The sequence below is a fragment of the Mustela lutreola genome, chromosome 2, assembly GCF_030435805.1.
Source record: "Mustela lutreola isolate mMusLut2 chromosome 2, mMusLut2.pri, whole genome shotgun sequence".
In the NCBI taxonomy this organism is placed as follows: Eukaryota; Metazoa; Chordata; class Mammalia; order Carnivora; family Mustelidae; genus Mustela; species Mustela lutreola.
In genome coordinates this window covers 158,317,671-158,341,916 of record NC_081291.1, presented here as the reverse complement: position 1 = coordinate 158,341,916, position 24,246 = coordinate 158,317,671, and the positions used below count along the sequence as shown (strand labels likewise).

Genomic DNA, 24,246 nt, shown 5'->3' with positions numbered 1-24,246 from the left:
GCCATTTCAATACTGCACCATTAGCTTTAAAAGAACATTTACAAAGATCAGAGGAAAGTAGTTTTTTTTTTTTTAAATAAGCTCAATAGAAGCTCAAGTTGCACACTTTAGAACTCTGAATTGTTTTCCTTTTTTGAAAAAATTATTTGCTCAACCCCAAGCAGACCCAGCATCCTTCATTTCTTTCCCAGTGATGTTGAGCATCTGGTTTCTGAAGTGGAAAATCAAGTGATTCCTCTCTATAGGGCAACCAGCATTTGGGATTCTCAGGCACGCAGACTGTTCAAGGGCCTCATGCTGTACTATTCACAGGGCACTCGGCACACGCGGGAGGAACCAAGAGACACAAAAGGCCTACTGCTTTTAGTTGCTCTTTTCTTCCCATTCCTGGCCAGCTTCTCTTTTCAAACTGCTCCCCCTTGGGCCATCCCCTAAGATAGGAGCTAATCAATATCTTAATTTCATTAAGAATATTTTGACAATCCAACCTAACTGTCTGCCTCCTCTCCTATGGATAGGATTTGTCGGCCGGGTTCTAGAGCTCCCCTGCTCCAACTCCAGTATTTTGCAGATGAGGAGCCTGGTGACTTACCCAAGGTCATACGACCAGCGGAAGGCACAAGGCTTCTGACCCGGGTGCCACGGTCTGACGTGAGTCATTCACTCCAGTCCATCTCTGGCCAATAAGAGGAGGCTTGTCTGAAGCTGGCTCACATCAGGAATCTCTGGGAGCTCAGCCACAGATTTGGCCAGCACTGCTGGCATTTCCGTGACTCCCACCGTCTCAAGACAGCTGAAACCTGACAGTCTCATAAATTCACTAACCTGCTTCTTATGCATGCAGCTCAGGCCAGTAAGCCCCCTCTCCCCCTGAGACAGTGTGAGACAGACTAAGAAAACTGGGAAAGTGAGAGAGGAGAGGCAACACAAGTCAGAGTTACAGAACTGTGCAGATCGTGCTAGAAAGGCATGGTGCCAAGCAGACACTGTCTAGACTTTAACCGGCCCCTCCAGAGGGGGCTACGGGAGGTGGGGGAGCGGGGCCAGAAATCCTGCTTTCTTTTTGTTCAGCTAATGCAAACACATGACACAGCCTCTGACATGCTCCGGGCTGGGAGTTCACTCAATCTAAGACATTTCTTCCTGGGGGCTGGAATTCAGCTGTGGGCTGAAGGAAGTTGTGCTAATCCAGCAATCAGAGAGAAGCTGGGAATGCTTTTCCTAGTTCCTGTGGAATCATAGTTCCCCAAACTAGATGGAATTGAGCAGCAGCCCAAAGGAGCACATTTGTGGGTACAAAAGAACAGGTCATGGTCCCAGGGTCCTGGGATCGAGCCCCACATCAGGCTCTCTGCTTAGCGGGGAGCTCAGCCTGCTTCCTCCTCTCTCTCTCTCTCTCTGCCTGCTTCTCTGCCTACTTGTGATCTCTCTCTCTGTCAAATAAATAAAATCTTTAAAAAAAAAATTCTCATTTGTATCATCTTAGCCAAATCCATGAGGAAACCCCACAAAGATATAGAACTGGCTTTTGATGGAGGCCTGTTACAAAAATTTTATGACTACTGATAACGATTTATAAAATGTACAGATGGAGAAATGGCCACCATGGTCCAATAAGCCTCACACATCTGAGAGAAAATGCTGGGTTTGGAGAGTCTGAGTATCGGTTAGAAAGAAAATACCCCCTCCTCTGGGCATAAAGACAAGCTCTATGCCAGGGCACAGAGAGTGCAGGATGGAGTCACCCCATTCTCCTTGGCCAGTTGCACTGGCTCCAAACGACCATACCCACAGCAGCTCAGCTGGAGCTTTGGAGTGGTCTTCAAATTGGTCTGACTCAATGTGGAACACTGGTGAATGCATCTGAAGCACAAATACACTGTCTTAAAACATCCCTTAAACCACTGAAAACAATGCAGCAGGTGCCCTAACGTTAAAGAAGCCACTGAACCTGAACCAGGTGGAGGTCATACCCTGCCTATGTGGTCCACAGAAATTTGGATCCAGACACTTATGAACAAAACACAAGGAGGCCAGTGGGGCACCCGGATGGCTCAGTGGGTTAAAGCCCCTGCCTTCAGCTCAGGTTATGATCTCAGGGTCCTGGGATCGAGCCCTGCATCGGGCTCTCTGCTCAGTGGGGAGCCTGCTTCCTCCTCTCTCTGCCTGCCTTTCTGCCTACTTGTGATCTCTGTCAAATAAATAAAATCTTTTTAAAAAATTTAAAAACACGAGGAGGCCTGTACAGGTTTTTGGTCTGGGGTTTTGTTGGTTGGTTTTTATCGTGTCCATGTGACCTGGCAAAAAATGTTTTTCATTTGTTTTCAGAGTCCCTTTCAAAATTAAGACATGATGGGCCTAGCACAGAGGGCAACTGCTTCAAGAGCTGAAGTGTGAATTTATATCCTAGCTTTACTCTTTACTAGGTGGCTGATTGTGAGTAACTAACTGAATTCTCTGAGCTACGGTTTCTTCATTGATGAAGTAATGAAGATTATAATATCTTCTTATCAGGTTGTGAGAATTAAATAAGACAAGGCTCTTTCCCTCTTCTCCTGCAGTTGTCTGGCTAACTACCACTCATCTTTGGCCGTGCAGCTTTGGGAGACCTTTTGGAAGCCTTCCCAGATCCCCCGGTAATGGGGTAGATTCTCAGGCCCATCCTGGTACTTCCCACACTGGGTCACTCTGAGCCTCTGTCCCTGTCTGTCTTCCCCACTGGACGGCAGGCTCCTGAGGAACACGGTCTACATCTTAGTGACCAGCACTACCTTAGTGTCTGACAGAGAACAGGGTTGTGGTACTTTTTACTTTTTTCCTTGAGTTAACTCTCTACCTTTGTGAAATTTTACTTTGTCCTGGAGGGGTGAAGCAAAACACTGCAGGAACACTTTGTGTAGGTTTGTCTCTGAATAAAACGTGAACCTGGTGGTCGGTGTATGTTTTGGCAGCTCCCAAGGCAGCCTGAACCCTCCAGGATGACCTCTCCATAACGGTGTTGGAGGAAAACGAGAAAGAAGAGGAAAGACAAGGAGGTAGAAGGGAGAGATGAAGAGGAAAGAGCAACACGGGCAGCAATAAAGACCCAGCTCCAGGTCCTGGGATCAGTGACCACGTGGGGCTGCAGTCAGGGCTCGCTGCCAGACACAGCAGTGCCCAGACAGAGGACTTAAGGTTTGTGTGCAAAACACCTAGAGCGTTGCCTTGGTTCCCAAAGGGACAAATCGCAGCCTGTTCCAGGAATACTCCCCTACCCTGTCTTTGAGAGTAGGTATTTATGTTTCGAGCAATGAAACCTAAAGGGTTCTAGTCCTTTGCCTGATCATAGTTTCCAAACCCCAAATTTAGAATTTGTGTCCCACTAACAGGTGTGCTATAGGGATGACAGCAAGAAAATATGAAAATGACCATCCCACAAAAAATCCAATCTATTGGAGGCCATCTCCATATGTAAGAAGGAGGGGCCCAGGGGAGAATGTGGAAAAACTCCAGGAGCTTTAGTCTCTCTTTGCTTCTTCTCCCTCTTCTTCCTTTTCTGCTATTCTCCCTCATTCACTGCCTTTAGGGAGAACCTCTGCTGGTTGGCACAGCCCACTGCCTGTGCACAGGAGGTGCTCAATAAGCACCTAATTCTTTTCCTGCAGGATAGGAAATACTATCTAGAAGTCTGAAAGCAAGATTGGCTCAGTAGAAGCAAGGGCTCTGATACAAATTCTGGGCATCAAATCATCCACTGAAATAAATATCCTACTTGTCGTTTATTGTCATTTCAAAAACAGGTGATCCTTAATCTCTGGAGAGAGTAAAAGAGGCAAGGAGAGTTTTCTGCAAGCCATGGGCGTGTACACCCTCACCCACTCCCACACCCCAAGAGTTCTGGAGCTCTTCCAATAAATAGACACCACAAGAACGATACTAGTAGCTAATACCACATTCTATGGGCTGAGCCACTCTTCTAACTGCTTTACATGTAAGAGCTTTTTTGATGCTCACAACTAGCCTATGGAGCAAAAACTCTCTAGTAAAACCCATTTTATAGATGAGGATACAGGTGGAGAGAGGTTAAGTAACTCCCCCAAGGTCATAGGGCCAGTACTGAATTGAGGTAATCCAGCTTCAAGGGCCTAGCACTGAACAATTATGCTGTCCTTCCTCTCAAAGATAAATCAGAAATGAAATACAGTGACCTTGAACCAGCACACAGGTTGTACAAATACAGACCATGCCTAGTGGATGTTCATACATAAATTGAGAATTCTCTTACTGAAATCGTTACAGAGTCAAAAACAGCCTTTGTCAGTGCATTGTAGGAGCTGGTAACAGGCACTTATCTCTTGCAGGTGTTGACTATGTTCCATGAGTAGAGGAAACCTTATCCATTATCTAACTGGAGATATGCAGAGAGATGGCCATTATCCCCATTTTACAGATAAGCAAAGTGAGCTCATGGAGGTTAAGTAACTTATACAAGGTCTCACAGCCAGACAAGGGCAGCATTCAAACCAGCGCATTACCCAGAGCCCTTGCTATTAACTGAAGCTGCAAGTCAGATATTAGGTGGCTTAAGAAAGGGGCAGAGCAGGACTTCAAAGTCAAGGACTCTCCTTATTTTATAACGTCCTTCTTAGTGATAAGAAGGAGCTGTAGCAGGCTCCGTGTAAAAGATAAAAGTTGGCAACACCCAGATACCCAAACAAGAGAAGAGGATGAAGAAAGGGACTCCGTGGAAGGCTTGAGGGATGTGAATGTAAGAGAAAAGATGAGCACGTGGAATAGACACAATTTCCACACAGAAAGCTGCCGCCTACTGGACAGGTTGGTCAAGTAGTCCACGTGGACAGGCAGCAAATGGCCCCAGTGACTCAAACAGGGCCTCCCAAGTTCTGAGAAGGCATCCTTCTCAGAAGGATACAACAGGATTTTCTGATTTTTCTCAGAAAATCCTGCTGCATTTCAGCGTTTCTGGACCAGCAGCCAGAGTTGAAGAAGGGGGTGGTACTTTCTGAGAAAGCCATAAATCTGGCCCCCTAAATTTGGCCAGATCCAATTGAGCTGCACAGGAGCTATGGTAATAGCAACTCCTTCAGAACAGGGATCTACCCGGTACTGCCTTGTAGTTCCACACTCTTCTCAGTAGCAGCATATGGGCAAAGGGACTGGCATAATGCCTGGCATGCCCATAGATCAATAAATTACATTCATTTACTATTACTGCATGACAGAGTCAAAGACTGAGGAGGAAAAGACAAATTTTGCCTCAGACACAAAAATTTTAAGTCTTGAACAAGATAAAAAGTAACGACAAAGAGGTAGTTTCCTTCTATCAATTGAAGCCAATATCCCATGACACACACACACATGTATAAATCCGGGCCTGTAACATGCCATGGCTTTTGCCATGTGTCACATGACTTGTTTTGGCACCAGTTAAGCTGGTCAAAAATAGTGTCCGGGATTATTCAGGGAACATTTTAAGGGTCATAAATTCAGACTTAATCCTGGGAATAGCTTCTTGGTGATGGTTTCCAAATGAGCACATAAAAAGTCTGTGAAGAGATTTCATGGAACTCCTCCAACCACAGCAGAAAATGCAGATTTATAGGGTATATTTTGTACTCCAACTACCCAAAGAGCTTTCTATTAGCAAGTTATTGCCAGATGGCTGCTAATGCAGGAGCTGTTATCTATGACAGCAGCAGCTCGTAGAGCCTTAGCAAGAACAACTGTTTACTCCATCAGAACAGCCAAGAAAATTCTCATTATCATATTCTTGTTGATGGCCAGCATTAGAGGGTTTGGCTCCCTTCAAGGTGTTTGAATTTGTCTTAAGAAGTCAAAAGCTTGGGAAGGAATAAAGTGCCCCCCCTTTTCTTTTTTTGACATTTTCATCTATTCGTTACCCTAGTCACACCATCTATTACCCCATGTTTTCTTTGTTTCACATAGTCCTGACCTCTGCCTTCTAATCACCTTAATTTTGCTTAAAGATATACCAGGGTCTGTCAGATTGGATTGATGTTTCTAGAAGGAATGGCAAGTATCTTTTATATCACACACAGAATAACTAATTGCTAGTGGCTACCCAGAACCTCGCTGAGGATTTTCAAAGCTTCTCCAGACTCAGGAGGACAGTATTCTATGACTGATTAGCAATGTCTGTCATGGGTTAGGGAGAGGGTAGTTGTGACATGCATGCCATCTTCGTACCATCACTGTAGGCCATTTATCTCACAGTGTTGTGAGATACTTAATTTTATTGCCTACAGTGTCTAGTAGGCTCACCACATACCCCTGTTGATTGACAGTTTCTCTGAAAGGAGTGATAAAGGGCTGATTTATCTTTAGGTAGTAGAATCATGGTAATTTCATTCTTTCTTCTAGTCTTTTCTATATTCTCTAAGCTTTTCAGGAGCATATTACATTTTCATATTTTATCAGAAAATAGCTCATTTTAAAAATTTAAATAGAATAGCATATATTAGGAGGGTAAATTCCTCCTGAAAAAGAGGGGTCACAAGAATACTCAAGATGAATTTTAAAGCACTTTGCTATACTTCTCTATAAATCTGTATGCAGTTGTGAGGATAATGCAGAGTGGCAAGTGTTCTGCTTTTTAATTTAAATTGTAATCATTTGCCAGAGCCTTATAAATTTTTGTAAACACAACTTTTAGTGGCACGTATTGTTGTTAACCCTTAACTCTTCTCCTATTGTTGGATATGCAGTAGATTTTAAGTTTTCTGCCATCATAAATAATGTAATGGACACCTTATGTAGTTCCTCTGAAAGTAATAATGGCCAGGGCAAAGTGGTCAAAAAGAATTATTTTAGTTTCCTTCCTTGATTTAGTTTCTCAGTGTAGATTATATTGAGCCTCGGAATTTCCAGCTGCAAAATAGCCAAGTCAGCTCCCCCAAAGCTGATCCAAAGTCTGCTAAAATGGATTCATGTCAATAAAGACTGTATTTAACTGTGTTTGCTCTATGCCTGTGTAGTTAACAAGAAAAACAATTTTCTAGTATAAACACTGTTAACTACAAGCTAAAATGCTTACAATAATATCCAAATTGCAATTATCATATGGAAAGGGTCAATTTACCTTTTCATAATTATTAAAGGTTTACTGTTAAAACATGAATTAAAAGCTTGCCAAATATTACTAGGGCCAAGCATGAAGAGCCTGGACTAATTAAATGATGAGTGATAAAATGTAACTGATCATATCAACCCCTCACTCTTTTCATTGTAACTGTTTCCACATACCTTGAGTTCACAGCCTGCTTTCTGCACTTATTCCCTCACTCTTGATTGGGTGGTGGCTACTTGGATGTATCTATCTGTAAAATTCATCAAGCTGTACCTTAAGGGTTTGTGCATTATACTAACGTTAAACAAACAAATAAAAAACCACAAAACTTTAAAAACCAGGGAAGCCCTACATTAATGTAAAATAAAAGAGCAATAATTACAATTATAAAGACACTTGTTCATCTTGTAGGTATAACAATATTATAGCTGCCACAGTTTTTTTTTTTTTTTTTTTTTTTTTTTTTTTTTTTTTTTTATTATTATTTTTTTTTTTATTTTTTATTTTTTATAAACATATATTTTTTATATACATATATTTTTATCCCCAGGTCTGTGAATCACCAGGTTTACACACTTCACAGCACTCACCAAATCACATACCCTCCCCAATGTCCATAATCCCACCCCCTTCTCCCCAACCCCCTCCCCCCGGCAACCCTCAGTTTGTTTTGTGAGATTAAGAGTCACTTATGGTTTGTCTCCCTCCCAATCCCATCTTGTTTCATTTATTCTTCTACCCACTTAAGCCTCCATGTTGCATCACCACTTCCTCATATCAGGGAGATCATATGATAGTTGTCTTTCTCTGCTTGACTTATTTCGCTAAGCATGATACGCTCTAGTTCCATCCATGTTGTTGCAAATGGCAAGATTTCATTTCTTTTGATGGCTGCATAGTATTCCATTGTGTATATATACCACATCTTCTTGATCCATTCATCTGTTGATGGACATCTAGGTTCTTTCCATAGTTTGGCTATTGTGGACATTGCTGCTATAAACATTCGGGTGCATGTGTCCCTTTGGATCACTACATTTGTATCTTTAGGGTAAATACCCAATAGTGCAATTGCTGGGTCATAGGGCAGTTCTATTTTCAACATTTTGAGGAACCTCCATGCTGTTTTCCAGAGTGGCTGCACCAGCTTGCATTCCCACCAACAGTGTAGGAGGGTTCCCCTTTCTCCGCATCCTCGCCAGCATCTGTCATTTCCTGACTTGTTGATTTTAGCCATTCTGACTGGTGTGAGGTGATATCTCATTGTGGTTTTGATTTGTATTTCCCTGATGCCAAGTGATATGGAGCACTTTTTCATGTGTCTGTTGGCCATCTGGATGTCTTCTTTGCAGAAATGTCTGTTCATGTCTTCTGCCCATTTCTTGATTGGATTATTTGTTCTTTGGGTGTTGAGTTTGCTAAGTTCTTTATAGATTCTGGACACTAGTCCTTTATCTGATATGTCGTTTGCAAATATCTTCTCCCATTCTGTCAGTTGTCTTTTGATTTTGTTAACTGTTTCCTTTGCTGTGCAAAAGCTTTTGATCTTGATGAAATCCCAGTAGTTCATTTTTTCCCTTGCTTCCCTTGCCTTTTGCGTTGTTCCTAGGAAGATGTTGCTGCGGCAGAGGTCGAAGAGGTTGCTGCCCGTGTTCTCCTCAAGGATTTTGATGGATTCCTTTCGTACATTGAGGTCCTTCATCCATTTTGAGTCTATTTTTGTGTGTGGTGTAAGGAAATGGTCCAATTTCATTTTTCTGCATGTGGCTGTCCAATTTTCCCAGCACCATTTATTGAAAAGGCTGTCTTTTTTCCATTGGACATTCTTTCCTGCTTTGTCGAAGATTAGTTGACCATAGAGTTGAGGGTCTATTTCTGGGCTCTCTATTCTGTTCCATTGATCTATGTGTCTGTTTTTGTGCCAGTACCATGCTGTCTTGATGATGACAGCTTTGTAATAGAGCTTGAAGTCCGGAATTGTGATGCCACCAACGTTGGCTTTCTTTTTCAATATCCCTTTGGCTATTCGAGGTCTTTTCTGGTTCCATATAAATTTTAGAATTATTTGTTCCATTTCTTTGAAAAAGATGGATGGTACTTTGATAGGAATTGCATTAAATGTGTAGATTGCTTTAGGTAGCATAGACATTTTCACAATATTTATTCTTCCAATCCAGGAGCATGGAACATTTTTCCATTTCTTTGTGTCTTCCTCAATTTCTTTCATGAGTACTTTATAGTTTTCTGAGTATAGATTCTGTGTCTCTTTGGTTAGGTTTATTCCTAGGTATCTTATGGTTTTGGATGCAATTGTAAATGGGATTGACTCCTTAATATCTCTTTCTTCTGTCTTGCTGTTGGTGTAGAGAAATGCAACTGATTTCTGTGCATTGATTTTATATCCTGACACTTTACTGAATTCCTGTATAAGTTCTAGCAGTTTTGGAGTGGAGTCTTTTGGGTTTTCCACATATAGTATCATATCATCTGCGAAGAGTGATAATTTGACTTCTTCTTTGCCGATTTGGATGCCTTTAATTTCCTTTTGTTGTCTGATTGCTGAGGCTAGGACCTCTAGTACGATGTTGAATAGCAGTGGTGATAATGGACATCCCTGCCGTGTTCCTGACCTTAGCGGAAAAGCTTTCAGTTTTTCTCCATTGAGAATGATATTTGCGGTGGGTTTTTCATAGATGGCTTTGATGATATTGAGGTATGTGCCCTCTATCCCTACACTTTGAAGAGTTTTGATCAGGAAGGGATGTTGTACTTTGTCAAATGCTTTTTCAGCATCTATTGAGAGTATCATATGGTTCTTGTTCTTACTTTTATTGATGTGTTGTATCACATTGACTGATTTGCGGATGTTGAACCAACCTTGCAGCCCTGGAATAAATCCCACTTGGTCGTGGTGAATAATCTTTTTAATGTACTGTTGAATCCGATTGGCTAGTATTTTGTTGAGTATTTTCGCATCTGTGTTCATCAAGGATATCGGTCTATAGCTCTCTTTTTTGGTGGGATCCTTGTCTGGTTTTGGGATCAAGGTGATGCTGGCCTCATAAAATGAGTTTGGAAGTTTTCCTTCCATTTCTATTTTTTGGAACAGTTTCAGGAGAATAGGAATTAGTTCTTCTTTAAATGTTTGGTAGAATTCCCCCGGGAAGCCGTCTGGCCCTGGGCTTTTGTTTGTTTGGAGATTTTTAATGACTGTTTCAATCTCCTTACTGGTTATGGGTCTGTTCAGGCTTTCTATTTCTTCATGGTTCAGTTGTGGTAGTTTATATGTTTCTAGGAATGCATCCATTTCTTCCAGATTGTCAAATTTATTGCCGTAGAGTTGCTCATAGTATGTTCTTATAATAGTTTGTATTTCCTTGGTGTTAGTTGTGATCTCTCCTCTTTCATTCATTATTTTATTTATTTGGGTCCTTTCTCTTTTCTTTTTGATAAGTCGGGCCAGGGGTTTATCAATTTTATTAATTCTTTCAAAGAACCAGCTCCTAGTTTCGTTGATTTGTTCTATTGTTTTTTTGGTTTCTATTTCATTGATTTCTGCTCTGATCTTTATGATTTCTCTTCTCCTGCTGGGCTTAGGGTTTCTTTCTTGTTCCTTCTCCAGCTCCTTTAGGTGTAGGGTTAGGTTGTGTACCTGAGACCTTTCTTGTTTCTTGAGAAAGGCTTGTACCGCTATATATTTTCCTCTCAGGACTGCCTTTGTTGTGTCCCACAGATTTTGAACCGTTGTATTTTCATTATCATTTGTTTCCATGATTTTTTTCAATTCTTCTTTAATTTCCCGGTTGACCCATTCATTCTTTAGAAGGATACTGTTTAGTCTCCATGTATTTGGGTTCTTTCCAAACTTCCTTTTGTGGTTGAGTTCTAGCTTTAGAGCATTGTGGTCTGAAAATATGCAGGGAATGATCCCAATCTTTTGATACCGGTTGAGTCCTGATTTAGGACCGAGGATGTGATCTATTCTGGAGAATGTACCATGTGCACTAGAGAAGAATGTGTATTCTGTTGCTTTGGGATGAAATATTCTGAATATATCTGTGATGTCCATCTGGTCCAGTGTGTCATTTAAGGCCTTTATTTCCTTGCTGATCTTTTGCTTGGATGACCTGTCCATTTCAGTGAGGGGAATATTAAAGTCCCCTACTATTATTGTATTGTTGTTTATGTGTTTCTTTGATTTTGTTATTAATTGGTTTATATAGTTGGCTGCTCCCACGTTGGGGGCATAGATATTTAAAATTGTTAAATCTTCTTGTTGGACAGACCCTTTGAGTATGATATAGTGTCCTTCCTCATCTCTTATTACAGTCTTTGGCTTAAAATCTAATTGATCTGATATAAGGATTGCCACTCCTGCTTTCTTCTGATGTCCATTAGCATGGTAAATTCTTTTCCACCCCCTCACTTTAAATCTGGAGGTGTCTTCGGGCTTAAAATGTGTTTCTTGGAGGCAACATATAGATGGGTTTTGTTTTTTTATCCATTCTGATACCCTGTGTCTTTTGACAGGGGCATTTAGCCCATTCACATTCAGGGTAACTATTGAGAGATATGAATTTAGTGCCATTGTATTGCCTGTAAGGTGACTGTTACTGTATATGGTCTCTGTTCCTTTCTGATCTACCACTTGTAGGCTCTCTCTTTGCTTAGAGGACCCCTTTCAATATTTCCTGTAGAGCTGGTTTGGTATTTGCAAATTCTTTCAGTTGTTGTTTGTCCTGGAAGCTTTTAATCTCTCCTTCTATTTTCAATGATAGCCTAGCTGGATATAGTATTCTTGGCTGCATGTTTTTCTCGTTTAGTGCTCTGAAAATATCATGCCAGCTCTTTCTGGCCTGCCAGGTCTCTGTGGATAAGTCAGCTGCCAATCTAATATTTTTACCATTGTATGTTACAGACTTCTTTTCCCGGGCTGCTTTCAGGATTTTCTCTTTGTCATTGAGACTTGTAAATTTTACTATTATGTGACGGGGTGTGGGCCTATTCTTATTTATTTTGAGGGGCATTCTCTGAACCTCCTGAATTTTGATGCTTGTTCCCTTTGCCATATTGGGGAAATTCTCCCCAATAATTCTCTCCAGTATACCTTCTGCTCCCCTCTCACTTTCTTCTTCTTCTGGAATCCCAATTATTCTAATGTTGTTTCGTCTTATGGTGTCACTTATTTCTCGAATTCTCCCCTCGTGGTCCAGTAGCTGTTTGTCCCTCTTTTGATCAGCTTCTTTATTCTCTGTCATTTGGTCTTCTATATCACTAATTCTTTCTTCTGCCTCATTTATCCTAGCAGTGAGAGCCTCCATTTTTGATTGCACCTCATTAATAGCTTTTTTGATTTCAACTTGGTTAGATTTTAGTTCTTTTATTTCTCCAGAAAGGGCTTTTATATCTCTCGAGAGGGTTTCTCTAATATCTTCCATGCCTTTTTCGAGCCCGGCTAGAACCTTGAGAATTGTCATTCTGAACTCTAGATCTGACATATTACCGATGTCTGTATTGATTAGGTCCCTAGCCTTCGGTACTGCCTCTTGTTCTTTTTTTTGTGGTGAATTTTTACGTCTTGTCATTTTGTCCAGATAAGAGTAAATGAAGGGGCAAGTAAAATACTAAAAGGGTGGCAACAACCCCAGGAAAATATGCTTTAGCCAAATTAGAAGAGATCCAAAATCGTGAGTGGGGAGAAAGGGGATAAAAAGAGGTTCAAAAAGGAAGAAAGAAAAAAGAAAAAAAAAAAAAAGAAAAGAATTTTTTTTTAAAAAAGAAAACACCTAAGAAAAATGTAAAAAAATATATATATATATTAGATAAACTAGTAAAAAATCGTTAAAAAAGAAAAAGGTAACAGTTAAAAAAAAAAAAAAGTTTTACCCGAAGGCGAGAAAAAAAAAAAAAAAATGAAAAAGAAAAAATTAAATTAACTGCAAGACTAAAAAAAATCACAGGAAAAAAGCCATGAGTTCCGTGCTTGGCTTTCTCCTCCTCTGGAATTCTGCTGCTCTCCTTGGTATTGAAACCGCACTCCTTGGTAGGTGAGCTTGGTCTCGGCTGGATTTCTTGTTGATCTTCTGGGGGAGGGGCCTGTTGTAGTGATTTTCAAGTGTCTTTGCCCCAGGCGGAATTACACCGCCCTTACCCGGGGCCGGGGTGAGTAATCAGCTCGGGTTTGCTTTCAGGAGCTTTTGTTCCCTGAGCGCTTTCCGTAGAGTTCCAGAGGACGGGAATACAAATGGCGGCCTCCTGGTCTCCGGCCCGGAGGAGCCGAGAGCCCAGGGCCCCACTCCTCAGTGCGCCCTCAGAGAACAGCGCCCAGTTACTCCCGTCTGCCTGACCTCCGGCCGCGCTCCGAGCTCACCGAGCCTGCGACCGGTTCAAGGTAACACGGAGCTGCGAGCTTACTGTCGGCTCTGTCTCTGTAGCCGGCTTTCCCGTTCCAATACCCGCAAGCTCTGCGACACTCAGACACCCCCGATCCTTCTGTGACCCTGCGGGACCTGAGGCCACGCTGACCCCGCGTGGGCTTCGCTCCGGTTTAGCCTCTGGAGCGATGTCCCTCCGCGGAACAGACTTTTAAAAGTCCTGATTTTGTGCGCGGTTGCTCCGCCGCTTGCCGGGAGCCGGCCCCTCCCCCCGGGGTCTATCTTCCCGTCGCTTTGGATTCACTTCTCCGCCGGTCCTACCTTTCAGAAAGTGGTTGTTTTTCTGTTTCCAGAATTGCTGTTCTTCTTCTCTTCGATCTGCCGATGGATTTTCAGGTGTTTGCAATCTTTAGATAAGCTATCTAGCTGATCTCCGGCTAGCTGAAGCAGTCTCAGCTTGCTACTTCTCCGCCATCTTGACTCCTCCCCCTAGCTGCCACAGTTTTAAGCACCTGGCCCATCTTTAGACTGAAAGCAACCTGAGGACAGAGACCATGTCTACACTTCAGGCATGACTCTGCCCTGTGTGCAGGGCGTGCTCAGCCCGTTGCAGTACTGCCTGATGGGCTCTGTGAAGAGAAGGTCTGTGCTGGTAATGACTCGCTCCCACAGAAAGCACCCCACGCCAAAGTCACAGGCACCAGAAGACAGCAACTTTAGAGAAAATTATGCAGTGACTTGCGTGACATTAACCACCTGGCTTACAAAATTAATCCATCTAAGTATAAGGTTTTTTTCAGTCCTATAATATCTGGTGTCATTACATTCATTCTGTTTATGGCTACTAGGAATTTTATCTTGATGTCCAGTTATTTGAAGAGGAGTAGGAAAATGACACTGACATTTTCAATTCATTGTGTGTGACCACTGGTATTTACAGTTCATCGTTTTCTCTGTTTTCCTAGAAACACATCTTTCTGACCCACTGACTTTGAAGACTTTATTTTCTTCTCCTGGACATTACATCAATCGCAGCCTCATGTCCACTGATTGCCACCTCACCGCTCCTTCCCAACTAGCTCCTTTGAGGTTGGGAACTGACTCCTGCTTTCCATCACTCAATCCAGAGGCTTGCATGGGAACTTTAACATGTCCTTTTTCTAAAGACAGCTTCAGTGGCCAGGCCTCAGTGTGCAGGGTGCTTGCCCTTCCGTTCTGGTTATTCAGCAGAAGCCCTGCTATGTTTTAACATTCTGATTTCCAATAATGGTCTTTAGAATCACAGCAAGTAGTTTATTTGTGAATGGATAAACAAGATATTATTTTAGAGGTTAATGTACAAGATGAATATTAAAATCCTAGTTCTGCTGCGGCTCTAAGGAGGAGTCAGAGAAAGTGCGTCAGACTCTGGACCTCCATGAATCCACCATTAGAATAATTCTGAAGGATATAGAGAAGATCCCACATCAGCCAATAAAACCCCACTAGTGATTGATTAACTTGTATGTTGATAATGGGCTATAAATGAGAAATCTGGCTTCAACAGGACAAGGACCTAATAATCCTTTGTCTGGGTAATTATTATTGTTACTATTACCTGAAGTGATGCACTCACAGTTCATGGGTCAAGTTATGCCTTAATGTAGTGAGTGCTCTGATTGGTGCATCACTCCCTTGCACATGTGACTTATCATGGTGATTTTATAGACCTGGGATGCTGGCAATCAGAGCATTAGCAGACACAGCCGCTGAGGGAGAGCGGAAGTGTGCTTGGGTGCTCGCCAAGGCTGTCTTTCAGAAGCAGGCAGCTGGGCCACAGGGTCCCTTCCAGCCTGCCATGTTAGAGTGGACTTGGATCCACCCACTGAGGCCCAAGGGCACATGTTTTCATGCCTGGACTGTCCAACTTTCCTAGTCTCTGTCCACACCTCTCACTTAACTGCAGTAATTCTCTGTGGGAGGGGAATGGGTGAAGAATGAGCAAGCCCACATACCCCCCTCCCAACAGAATCTAGAAAAGGGGTAGCCTTGTCACTGTTAGTTGAAGCATTCCCTCAAGCTGCTGCCAACCCCCCCCCATTTCCTCACCCATATAGATGCTAACATATACTCTTCAGCAGACCTGTGCTACCCTCGCCAATATCCCCTCTCAAGCATAGACTGCAAAGAGTGAGCTCAGGTGGAGGGAGCAGAATGTGGGGAAGCTGCCAGAAGGCATACATTGGTGATAAAAGAGTATTAAGAAAGGAGAAAGTAAAAGAGAGGAAGCAATCAAAAAAGCAAGTAGTACCAAGTGAGTAAGAGACTATAGAAAACATTTGAAATAGAACACTTCCCTTAATGAGATTTGTTAATAGTTTCCCGAATCTAACCAAACAGGATTTACAGACTGGCATTAATAATGACAACCCCCTTTTCCCAAGCCTGGGACACCTCTGCTTCTGAAGTCTTGGCTCCTTCCAACAGCAACATGATTTGTCAAGGAATCACATATATTAAGTACTCGCACTTGTATTAAACCAAAAAGCATCAAGAAAACTAAGTTGATTTTTAAAATTTTGTTTTTTGAAAAAATTCAACAGTATTTGTATACCTTTAGCCCTAAGGTCTACTAACAGGGATTCATGTCAATAAAGGTTGTAAATATCATTATTTGGCTTTATTTGCTGTATGTTCTTATAGCTGGTAAGGAAAAAAGTTCTATCCCAAGCACAATTATAAAAGACTTAAAATAATATACAAATTGCTAACATGGATTAAAAACTTGCCACATGTTACTCAGGCCAGACATCAAGAGACTGGATTGATTAAAAGTTCACTTGGGGCACCTGGGTGGCTCAGTCAGTTAAGTGTCCAACTCTTGGTTTCAGTTCAGGTCATGATATCGTGATGGTGGGATCGAGCCCCACGTCAGGCTCTGTACTCGGCATAGGGTCTACTTCAGATTCTCTCTCCCTCTCCCTTCTGCTTACTCTCCCCACCCTCTTGAATAAATACATAAAATCTTAAAAAAAAAAAAAAAAGGATAATCCTTAATAATCTGGAGGTATGAAATGTAACCAGGATCATACCTACTCCTCCTTACTCCTCAGGTACTCTGAGTTCGTGTCTACTTTCTGCACCAACTCTCTCAGTTTTCATGCCTTGGCTCCTTGATTTTGTCTGGGAATTTGGTGGGAGAACTCTCTGGTTTTCCACCCAAAGCAGGAAATTGCTGCTGGGGGAGTTTCCTATGAGAACAAAACTTTTCCCTGCAATGCTAGTCAATGCTAGTTGGTGCGGGGGGTGGGGGAGGTGGGGGGGGGTGGGGTGGGGGAATAGTGCAGCCTGCCTAGAATAGATACTGGACCTTGTATTATAGGGCCTTCAGCTTTCAGTCTTCTGGTGCAGGAACCAACAGCTTCCTCATACCTCACATCTGCATTCCAGTTCACTGAGTGATTTCACACACTAGCTGGCAATTCCTAAGCCTCCCATAAAACCAACCAGGGATTCACCTCATCCATCATTGGACTGCAGCTGCCTTTTGAGGGCCATAGCAAGGATGGAAGGGTGTTCCCTAGCCAGGGCTAAATCAGCCAGTGAAGAGCAATCCTCCCTCAAATTCAAACCCTGGAAAACAAAATGCATGAGAAGCAGATCTGGAGTTCAAGATGGGCCCCAAACACTGAGGGAGCTGGATTCAGATCCTTCTTCAGAACTAATTAGCTGTGTGACCCTGGGCACATTATCTAATCTCCTAAAAGTGTTTCCTCTTCTGTAAAATGGGGATAAAAAAATTGACCTCATAAGGTTGGTGAAGATTTAAAAGAAAAGACACATGCAGTCCAATGCCCCAAATGTGAACACCTTCTGTGGGGTAGTGGTTAAGAACCAGGGGTATGATGCCAGACTGTTGGGGTTCAGATCCCTATCCCTACCATGTAACATCTTAGGGCACTGGATAAAATACATAACCTCTGACTCAGTTTCCCCATCATTAAAATGGGGTTTCATTACAACACAAAGTAGATATCCAGTAAATATTAGCTATTTTTAAAATTTCATTGTGAGTTTGTGTTTCCAGTGCAACCAATAACACAGTAATGAATTAAGTGAGAGTTTATGGATGAATTAAGTGAGAGTAATATATGCTTTTTTTTTTTTTTTTTAACTCATGAAGACCTTGCATGCTTTTGTGATTTTTTTTGCTGGGCAGAGTCAATCTGTGATGCAAAGGGTGGGGCTAAACTGTAACTCGAAGAAAAAATTCAAAGAGGGGGAATAACCACCCACCAGGGAGCTATTTCTTTTGTAATGTACATTCCATTTCTTCTCCCTCATGCTTTTTAATTCCTTCCACATTTCCTGCCATAATTATCAAATGTTTGGTTTCTGACCTCACTCTTCTGGAGACTAGAGCCCAGGGAATTTGGAATTGTTTATTTTCTGTCCATAAACCTTTGAGTTAATGGAGGGGCTTGTGAGTGAAGAGTTTGTTGGTTTGTTTGTAGTATCTCAGGAAGGTCACTGGAGTTGAAAGGAAAACATTACCAAAAAAGCGCTGAAATACTTTGGAAACGTGGAGCCCCCAAAGAGCAGAGCAACGGATCTCTTACACTTGCGCAACGCTGGATTACGGGAAAATTGAGCTTTTAAAAGACTGTTATATGGCCCTGATATTAACACAAAATCCGAGGGCACTTTACAAAGTAAAATAAATAAATAAATAAATAAATAAAGGGCTGCGAATCACAATCTTACTTTATAAAAAAAGAAAAAAGCATTCCGCCCTAAAGAAGAATCTCTCCCCTCCCCTTTCCCCGAGGAGTTAGGAAAAAGCCCCCAACTATTTTTAATTTCCTCTTAACTAAAGGAAAGAACTCAAAGTCGCCTTTTTGAACTCAAGGGCGGCTCTCGTCGCCGCCTCCGTCCCAATCCGCCCAGCTCGTCCTCTTTCCCCCTCCTCACTCTCCCTCCATATTAGCCGCGTTGGGGCTCCCGCTTATGGCCCAAACTACTTTTCCTGATCTGGAGGTTTAAGTTTCGCAAGTAGCATTTCTGCTCGGAGCGCCCCCTCGCCCCACGCATGGAAACTCCCAGTCCCACCCCGGGAGAACATCCCCAGGACGCACTCCCCGCCCGTCCGGCGCGCACACCCAAGTGGCCCCGGAGCCCGAGTTCGCACCTCCTCGGCCGCTCACCTACCTCGGCGTGGACCCAGGCGACCGCCACCAGCGCGAGCGCGAGCCAGCGTGTCCACATCTGCGGAAGAGAGAAGAACGAGACTGAAGGCGCCGGGCCCCGCGCCCACCCGGGAAACTTCGCGGGGTCCCGCGGACTCGCCCCCTCCGCCCGGTCACCCTCGTCCGCGCGAAGGGGGTTGGACCACCGCGCCCCGCGCCGCGCGTCCAGCTCTCACCATGGTCCGGTCCCGGTCTCCTGAGGGCGCGGGGCAGGGCGGCCGCAGCGAGCTCTGAGGGAAGGTGGGAGCTCCGCCGCTCGGCAGCCTCCGAGGAAATCCGACCTGCGCTCACCGCCCCTTAAGACCCCTCCTTCCCCGACTGCCTGGCCCCCAGCTCCTCCCCATTCTCCTCCCCTTCTGCAGCAGCGGCCCCCGCGGCTCGCGGCTCCGCTCGGTCCTCCCCGCCCCTCGCTCTGGGGATCCCGCGTGCGTCCTGGCTCCGACCGAACAACCCCCTCTCTCCTCAGGCCGCGGGGACCTGGGGGCAGAGGCAGAGACGGGGTATCCGGGGGGCGCTGCAACAAAGGCGGAGAGGGATGGGGGGCCGAAACCCCACCCCCGGGAGGGCCCTCTGGCTTGCTGCAGCTCTGGCGGGCCGTGGGCGCGGGCTGCGGCGATGGCCAGGTGGGCGGTGCTGCAGGGGGCTCCCGGCCGGGTCTGGGGCGGCAGTGTGCAGGAAAGGGATCCTTGCGGCCTGGGGAGCCGGAGCCGCCCCCCACGACTGATGGAAAGAGGTGCAGAGGGACCCCCTCACAGCCCAGGGACCAGGGCGTCACGGCAGACAGCGTGTGAGGAAGTGGGTGCAGAGGCCGGGAGACCAGCCAGCCAGGGGAAGGCTGCTTTGGGTTCAACCGTCAGTTTCCTTGGGGGAGAGCTGGGAGCCGGCCCCCTCTGCTAAAAAGATATGGACTCCAGCGTTTGCCAGCAACCTCATCCCGTCCTTTCCTCTGGTCCAAGAGTGGTGACCCCCTTCTTTCTTCTGTCTGCCCCCCATTACCTGTGCCCTTACTCCCACCCCCGTCATCCCAGGTCCCCTCCCTATTCTTGCTTCCCATCTCCACCAACTTCTTCCCAGGATCCTACGCTGCCTCTTTGAAGATGTTAACTCCCCAAACTCCTGGCTGCGGCGTCTTTCCCACTTTGTGCCTCGTGTCCCTGGTACCGAAACAAATCCCCTTGACACCTGACAGATTTATCATGCCCGAGGCTGAGCTCCCCCTTCTCATCAGCTCCCGGGCCTGCTCACCTACTTCTTTCCAAGGAGTGGAGCGCCATCAAAACGTTTCCCCATTCCCTAGACCCTGGTTTCAACGCGTGCTGGCAGGTTTCCCTTCGAGATCTCACGTGCATCTCTTCACGGCCATTCACATTTCCACTTCCCTGGGCCAGACCTTTATCCTCCCTCGTTCGGGAATTCTGGAAACCACCTCTGGTTGCTTTCTGGCTCCAGACTCTCCTCCCCTAGTCTCCACTGCAACCCGTTGCGGTGTTTTCACTACCTAATTTCAACTGTACTCCTCAGGCTCTTCCTCTCCTCAGAAACTTTTAGCACTCTTCTTCCACACATCGCATTCACTCTCCCCCTTTCCTGAAAGGCTCCCATCACCCGGGCCAACCTATTTATGTAACTGTACTTCAGCTACTTAATACAGTCCCTTTGCTCAAATCAGGCCGGTATTGTCACCCACCTCTGAACTTTTCATATGCATCGGTTTCTTGATTGCTTACTGTTGTGATTTAGGGGGTTTCAGATAGCACCCATGTTCCCCGTGCGGGTTTGCAACTCATTGAGATAGCCATTGGAGTCAGACTCACCAAAGGGAAAATCTCAGCTTTGTCCTGGGGGCAGGCACTGGAAGGGTGACCATGGCTTGGATCTAGGAGGACAATGGATCTGCATGTACTTTGCCCCAGAATTAAATAAAATAAGACATGTTAAATGGATCTCATAGTACCTGGCAGTCCCAAGAGGGATTGGACGATTTGCTGTGTAACACTGGGAAGCTAGAACTGCCCCCCAACTTCCTCATGACTGATAGAAGCCTGGAGATGCAGAGGGACCCCTTTTGTGAAAATCGGCTCTTATAAAATTGACTGCAGTTTTGCAGTTTTTGGAAAAGCAGAAAACACATGATTTCTAGGGCAGGCGAGCTCCCCAAACTTGAGGGGTCAGAGCGACACATATTTAGTTCCTCTTTCAAGCTCACCAGTCAGAAACTCATTCTACTCCCTTGATATGGAAAAAAGAGAGGTAGGGAATAGAAGTCCTCCCAGCCCTCTGCTCCCGTCTCTGTGCTAGGACTGAAGGCAAATGTGATGTATAAGGTTTTGCTCCTGCCCTCTAATAACTCAAAATACTTTCTATCCCTCACACATCAACTGCACCCCCTCAGAATCTGGCATGATCTCCTTTCCTCTCTTTCTCCTTGTGTCTATTCAAAGTCAAAGTCTGTCTTTCTCTCCCCAGGACCCAAGTGAAGTTTCTTTGCTTCTCTAGCACCATTTCTGACAATAACTTGGCCGTAGTGGACATGAGGTTTAAAGTCTAACAAACCTGGCTTTCAATGTGGTCACTACCACTTACTAGCTGTGTAACCTTCATCAAATTACTTACACTCTCTGAACCTAGGTTTCTGCATCTGACAGATAGCAATGATAATGTCTTGCAGAGGATTGTGAAATGTAAATGTGGTAGGTTCTAGAAAGTGTCTGGCAAGTTGTAGACCTCTATAAATGGTAGCCATTATTTCATTGACCCTGTTTTGCATCTGAGTTGCAGCTGGTACTGTGTACTAGGTACTACAGAGCCATTCAACGCATCTTATTTTATTTAATCATCACAACAAACAGAAAATGCATTTTTTTCATTGCTTCCATTTCCCAAATAAGGAAACTGAAACTTAGAAAAATTTGTATACTTTTCCAAGGTTAACAGTTGATTATATAGTCTTACAACTTGGCATTTTATAGTATACTGTTATGCAATGTTTAATACTTGTTCACATAATTGTTGTTCTTGATTCTCCAGCTAGATTTTAAGATGCTTAGGGCATAAACAAGTTTTTTGTTTGTTTGTTTGTTTTATCTTTATTCTCTCTACACTTGAGGCACAAACAATGGATCTGATTTTATCAAAATTACAGATTCCTGTTTAATCAAGGGCACTATAAAAATGATAAATTAGAAGGAATTACTCAATATCTAAAACTGACATGGAACTTCTAAGTACAATATAAATGTAACTCCTGCAAATCAGTAAGAAAAAGACTGGAACCCCAAGAGAAAAATGGACAGAGGGTATGAATAGGCAGTTCCCAAGAAAAGGAATCCCAAATGATCAACAATTAGAGAAAAGATGCAAAAAAATCAATGATATTATTTAAACTGCCAATGATCCTATGAAATCAATATTATTTTATTACCTCCATTTTGTAGGTAAGGAAATTGAGACACAGAGGTTTTATGTAATTTGTCCAAGGTTATATATTAAGTGGTAAATATTATTTTATAATCATCACAGAGGCAAAAATTAGACAGTTGGACAATGCTAAATGTTAGTGTGTGAGTAGTAGAGTCTTTCTGGTGTATTGTTGATTAAGAGCATGGATTTAGAAGCCAGATTGCCTTGGTAGTAAATCTTGGCTTACCTACTTACTATGTAACCTTGGGCAAGCTATGTACCCTCTCTGCATCTGCCTTTTTTCACTTGTGAAGTGGGGATAGCAATAGTACTGATTCCATAGAGTAGGGTTATTGTACAGATTAAATGTGTAAATATATATTACTTTAATAGTGTCTCATAAATAATCATTGTGTGCTACTAAGGGAGCAATTCAATAGAAGGTCCTTGCAGGTACTGATAATTCTGTGCTACAGAATGGTTAGTGTAACTCTCTACAACAAACAAAGAGCAGAACAAACAATAACAACAAAACAAACTTCATGAAAGAGTTGACAGTTATAACAGGAATTTTTTTGGTTACAGGTAATAGAGAAGTGGACTTAAATAAATGGAATTTATTGGCCATCTAGCTAAAAATTCCAGGGGTTAGTTTTCCCTTCAGGAACAACTTTATCCAGGAGCTCAAATAAGGTCGCCAAGGATCCAGTTTCTTGCCACCTCTCACCTTTACCTTAAGCGATCTTATTTTATCCCTGGGTTTCACGCAGTGGCTCCTGGGAGTTCCAGTCTATTCTCTGAGGGTGGAAACTGGTATAGTCCTGGCCTCCTCATGCTTTTGGACCACACCATCTGGGTGAAGGAGAGAGCCTCTTCTGGGAGCTGCTACAAAAGTCTTAGGATATGTGTGTGTGTGTGTGTGTGTGTGTGTGTGTCTGTGTTTAAAGATTTTATTTATCTATTTGACAGAGAGAGAGAGAGATCACAAGTAGGCAGAGCAGAAGACAGAAAGAGAAGGGGAAGCAGGCTCCCCGCTGAGCAGAAAGCCCGATGTGGGGCTCAATCCCAACAACCTGAGATCATGACCTGAGCCAAGGGCAGAGGCTTCACCCACTGAGCCACCCAGATGCCCCGGATTTGTGTTTTTTAAAGCCTAAATCCAGTTTTTTTACATCCTCACGCTGATGACTGTGACTGGGGGGCTGGGCTGGGCTTGATAGGCTTAAGCCAATAAGGATGATGCAAAAGAAAATCAGTCTTACGCCAGGAAAAGAAGGAACTGAATGCAGGGACTAGCCAAACAATGTCTTACTGCAGCAACAAACCACCAACCTACACTATGAAACCAGTAGACTCCGAAGTGAGGTGTAGGTTCCCCAGAGGGCATGAGAAAAGAATATTAGAACTTCTATTTTTACTTATTTCCAGTCCAAAAACAGAAACTAGAGTTTCTATTCAATAGTCAAATAGATTTGACTTTACAAATAAGTAGATAGACTCTGGGGCTCATATTTAATCCATATGTCAGACAGTCATGAGTTATACTCCATTGCCAAGTACCATGAGGAGAGTGGGCGTTCTCCCACACAAAGGGACTGACAGCAGTTAGCTCCTTTTAACATATTGTAATATACTGCAGTATGCCCACTTAAATGGTTTTACATATTATACTATTTAGTTTTAATTAGATTAGATTAAAAACATTTCAGCTTTGAAACCATAATTTGAGGCTAAAGCTTTTTCCTATTAATAAGAAAAGGGCAGAACTGACATGTGTACTACTTCTGGGAAGAACTGTCTTTCACATAAACAAGGTAAAAGTAATAACTTGACCATATCTGAGAGTAAGTCAGTCAAAAACCTCAGAAGTAACAATAAGACTGTTTGAAATATTGGTTCACATTCATTGTTACTAGTAATAACTTCACCCTAAGTATGCTTTAATATATCAGTTAAAAATACTTAGGATGGACAAGAACTTTAGAAACTATCCAGAATATAAAAACAAATAGCTGCTTATTTTTTTTCTTGGTGATGTCTGAAGATATGCAACACACAGTTAAATTCTTTAGAAAATTTCTCTCTATTTTTCACAAATAAGTAAATAAACCACTGGAACTCTTTGTTGGAAGATTTTTGAACAGACTAAAAATTTCTGTTG

General features: G+C 43.3%; 1 protein-coding gene across 1 annotated transcript in view; it reads right to left on the bottom strand.

Moving 5' to 3' along the window:
• The window catches only part of FSTL1 (follistatin like 1), a 60,562-nt gene extending 41,568 nt beyond the window's left edge, over window positions 1-18,994 (bottom strand). Inside the window, exons 1-2 of the mRNA XM_059163951.1 lie at window positions 18,863-18,994; window positions 18,649-18,705 (exon numbers count right to left, since the gene is read on the bottom strand). Of these exons, the coding sequence (XP_059019934.1) occupies window positions 18,649-18,705; window positions 18,863-18,865 (60 nt within the window). The 5' untranslated portion in view covers window positions 18,866-18,994. The remainder of the gene's footprint in view (window positions 1-18,648; window positions 18,706-18,862) is intronic.
• Window positions 18,995-24,246: the final 5,252 nt, after the last annotated feature.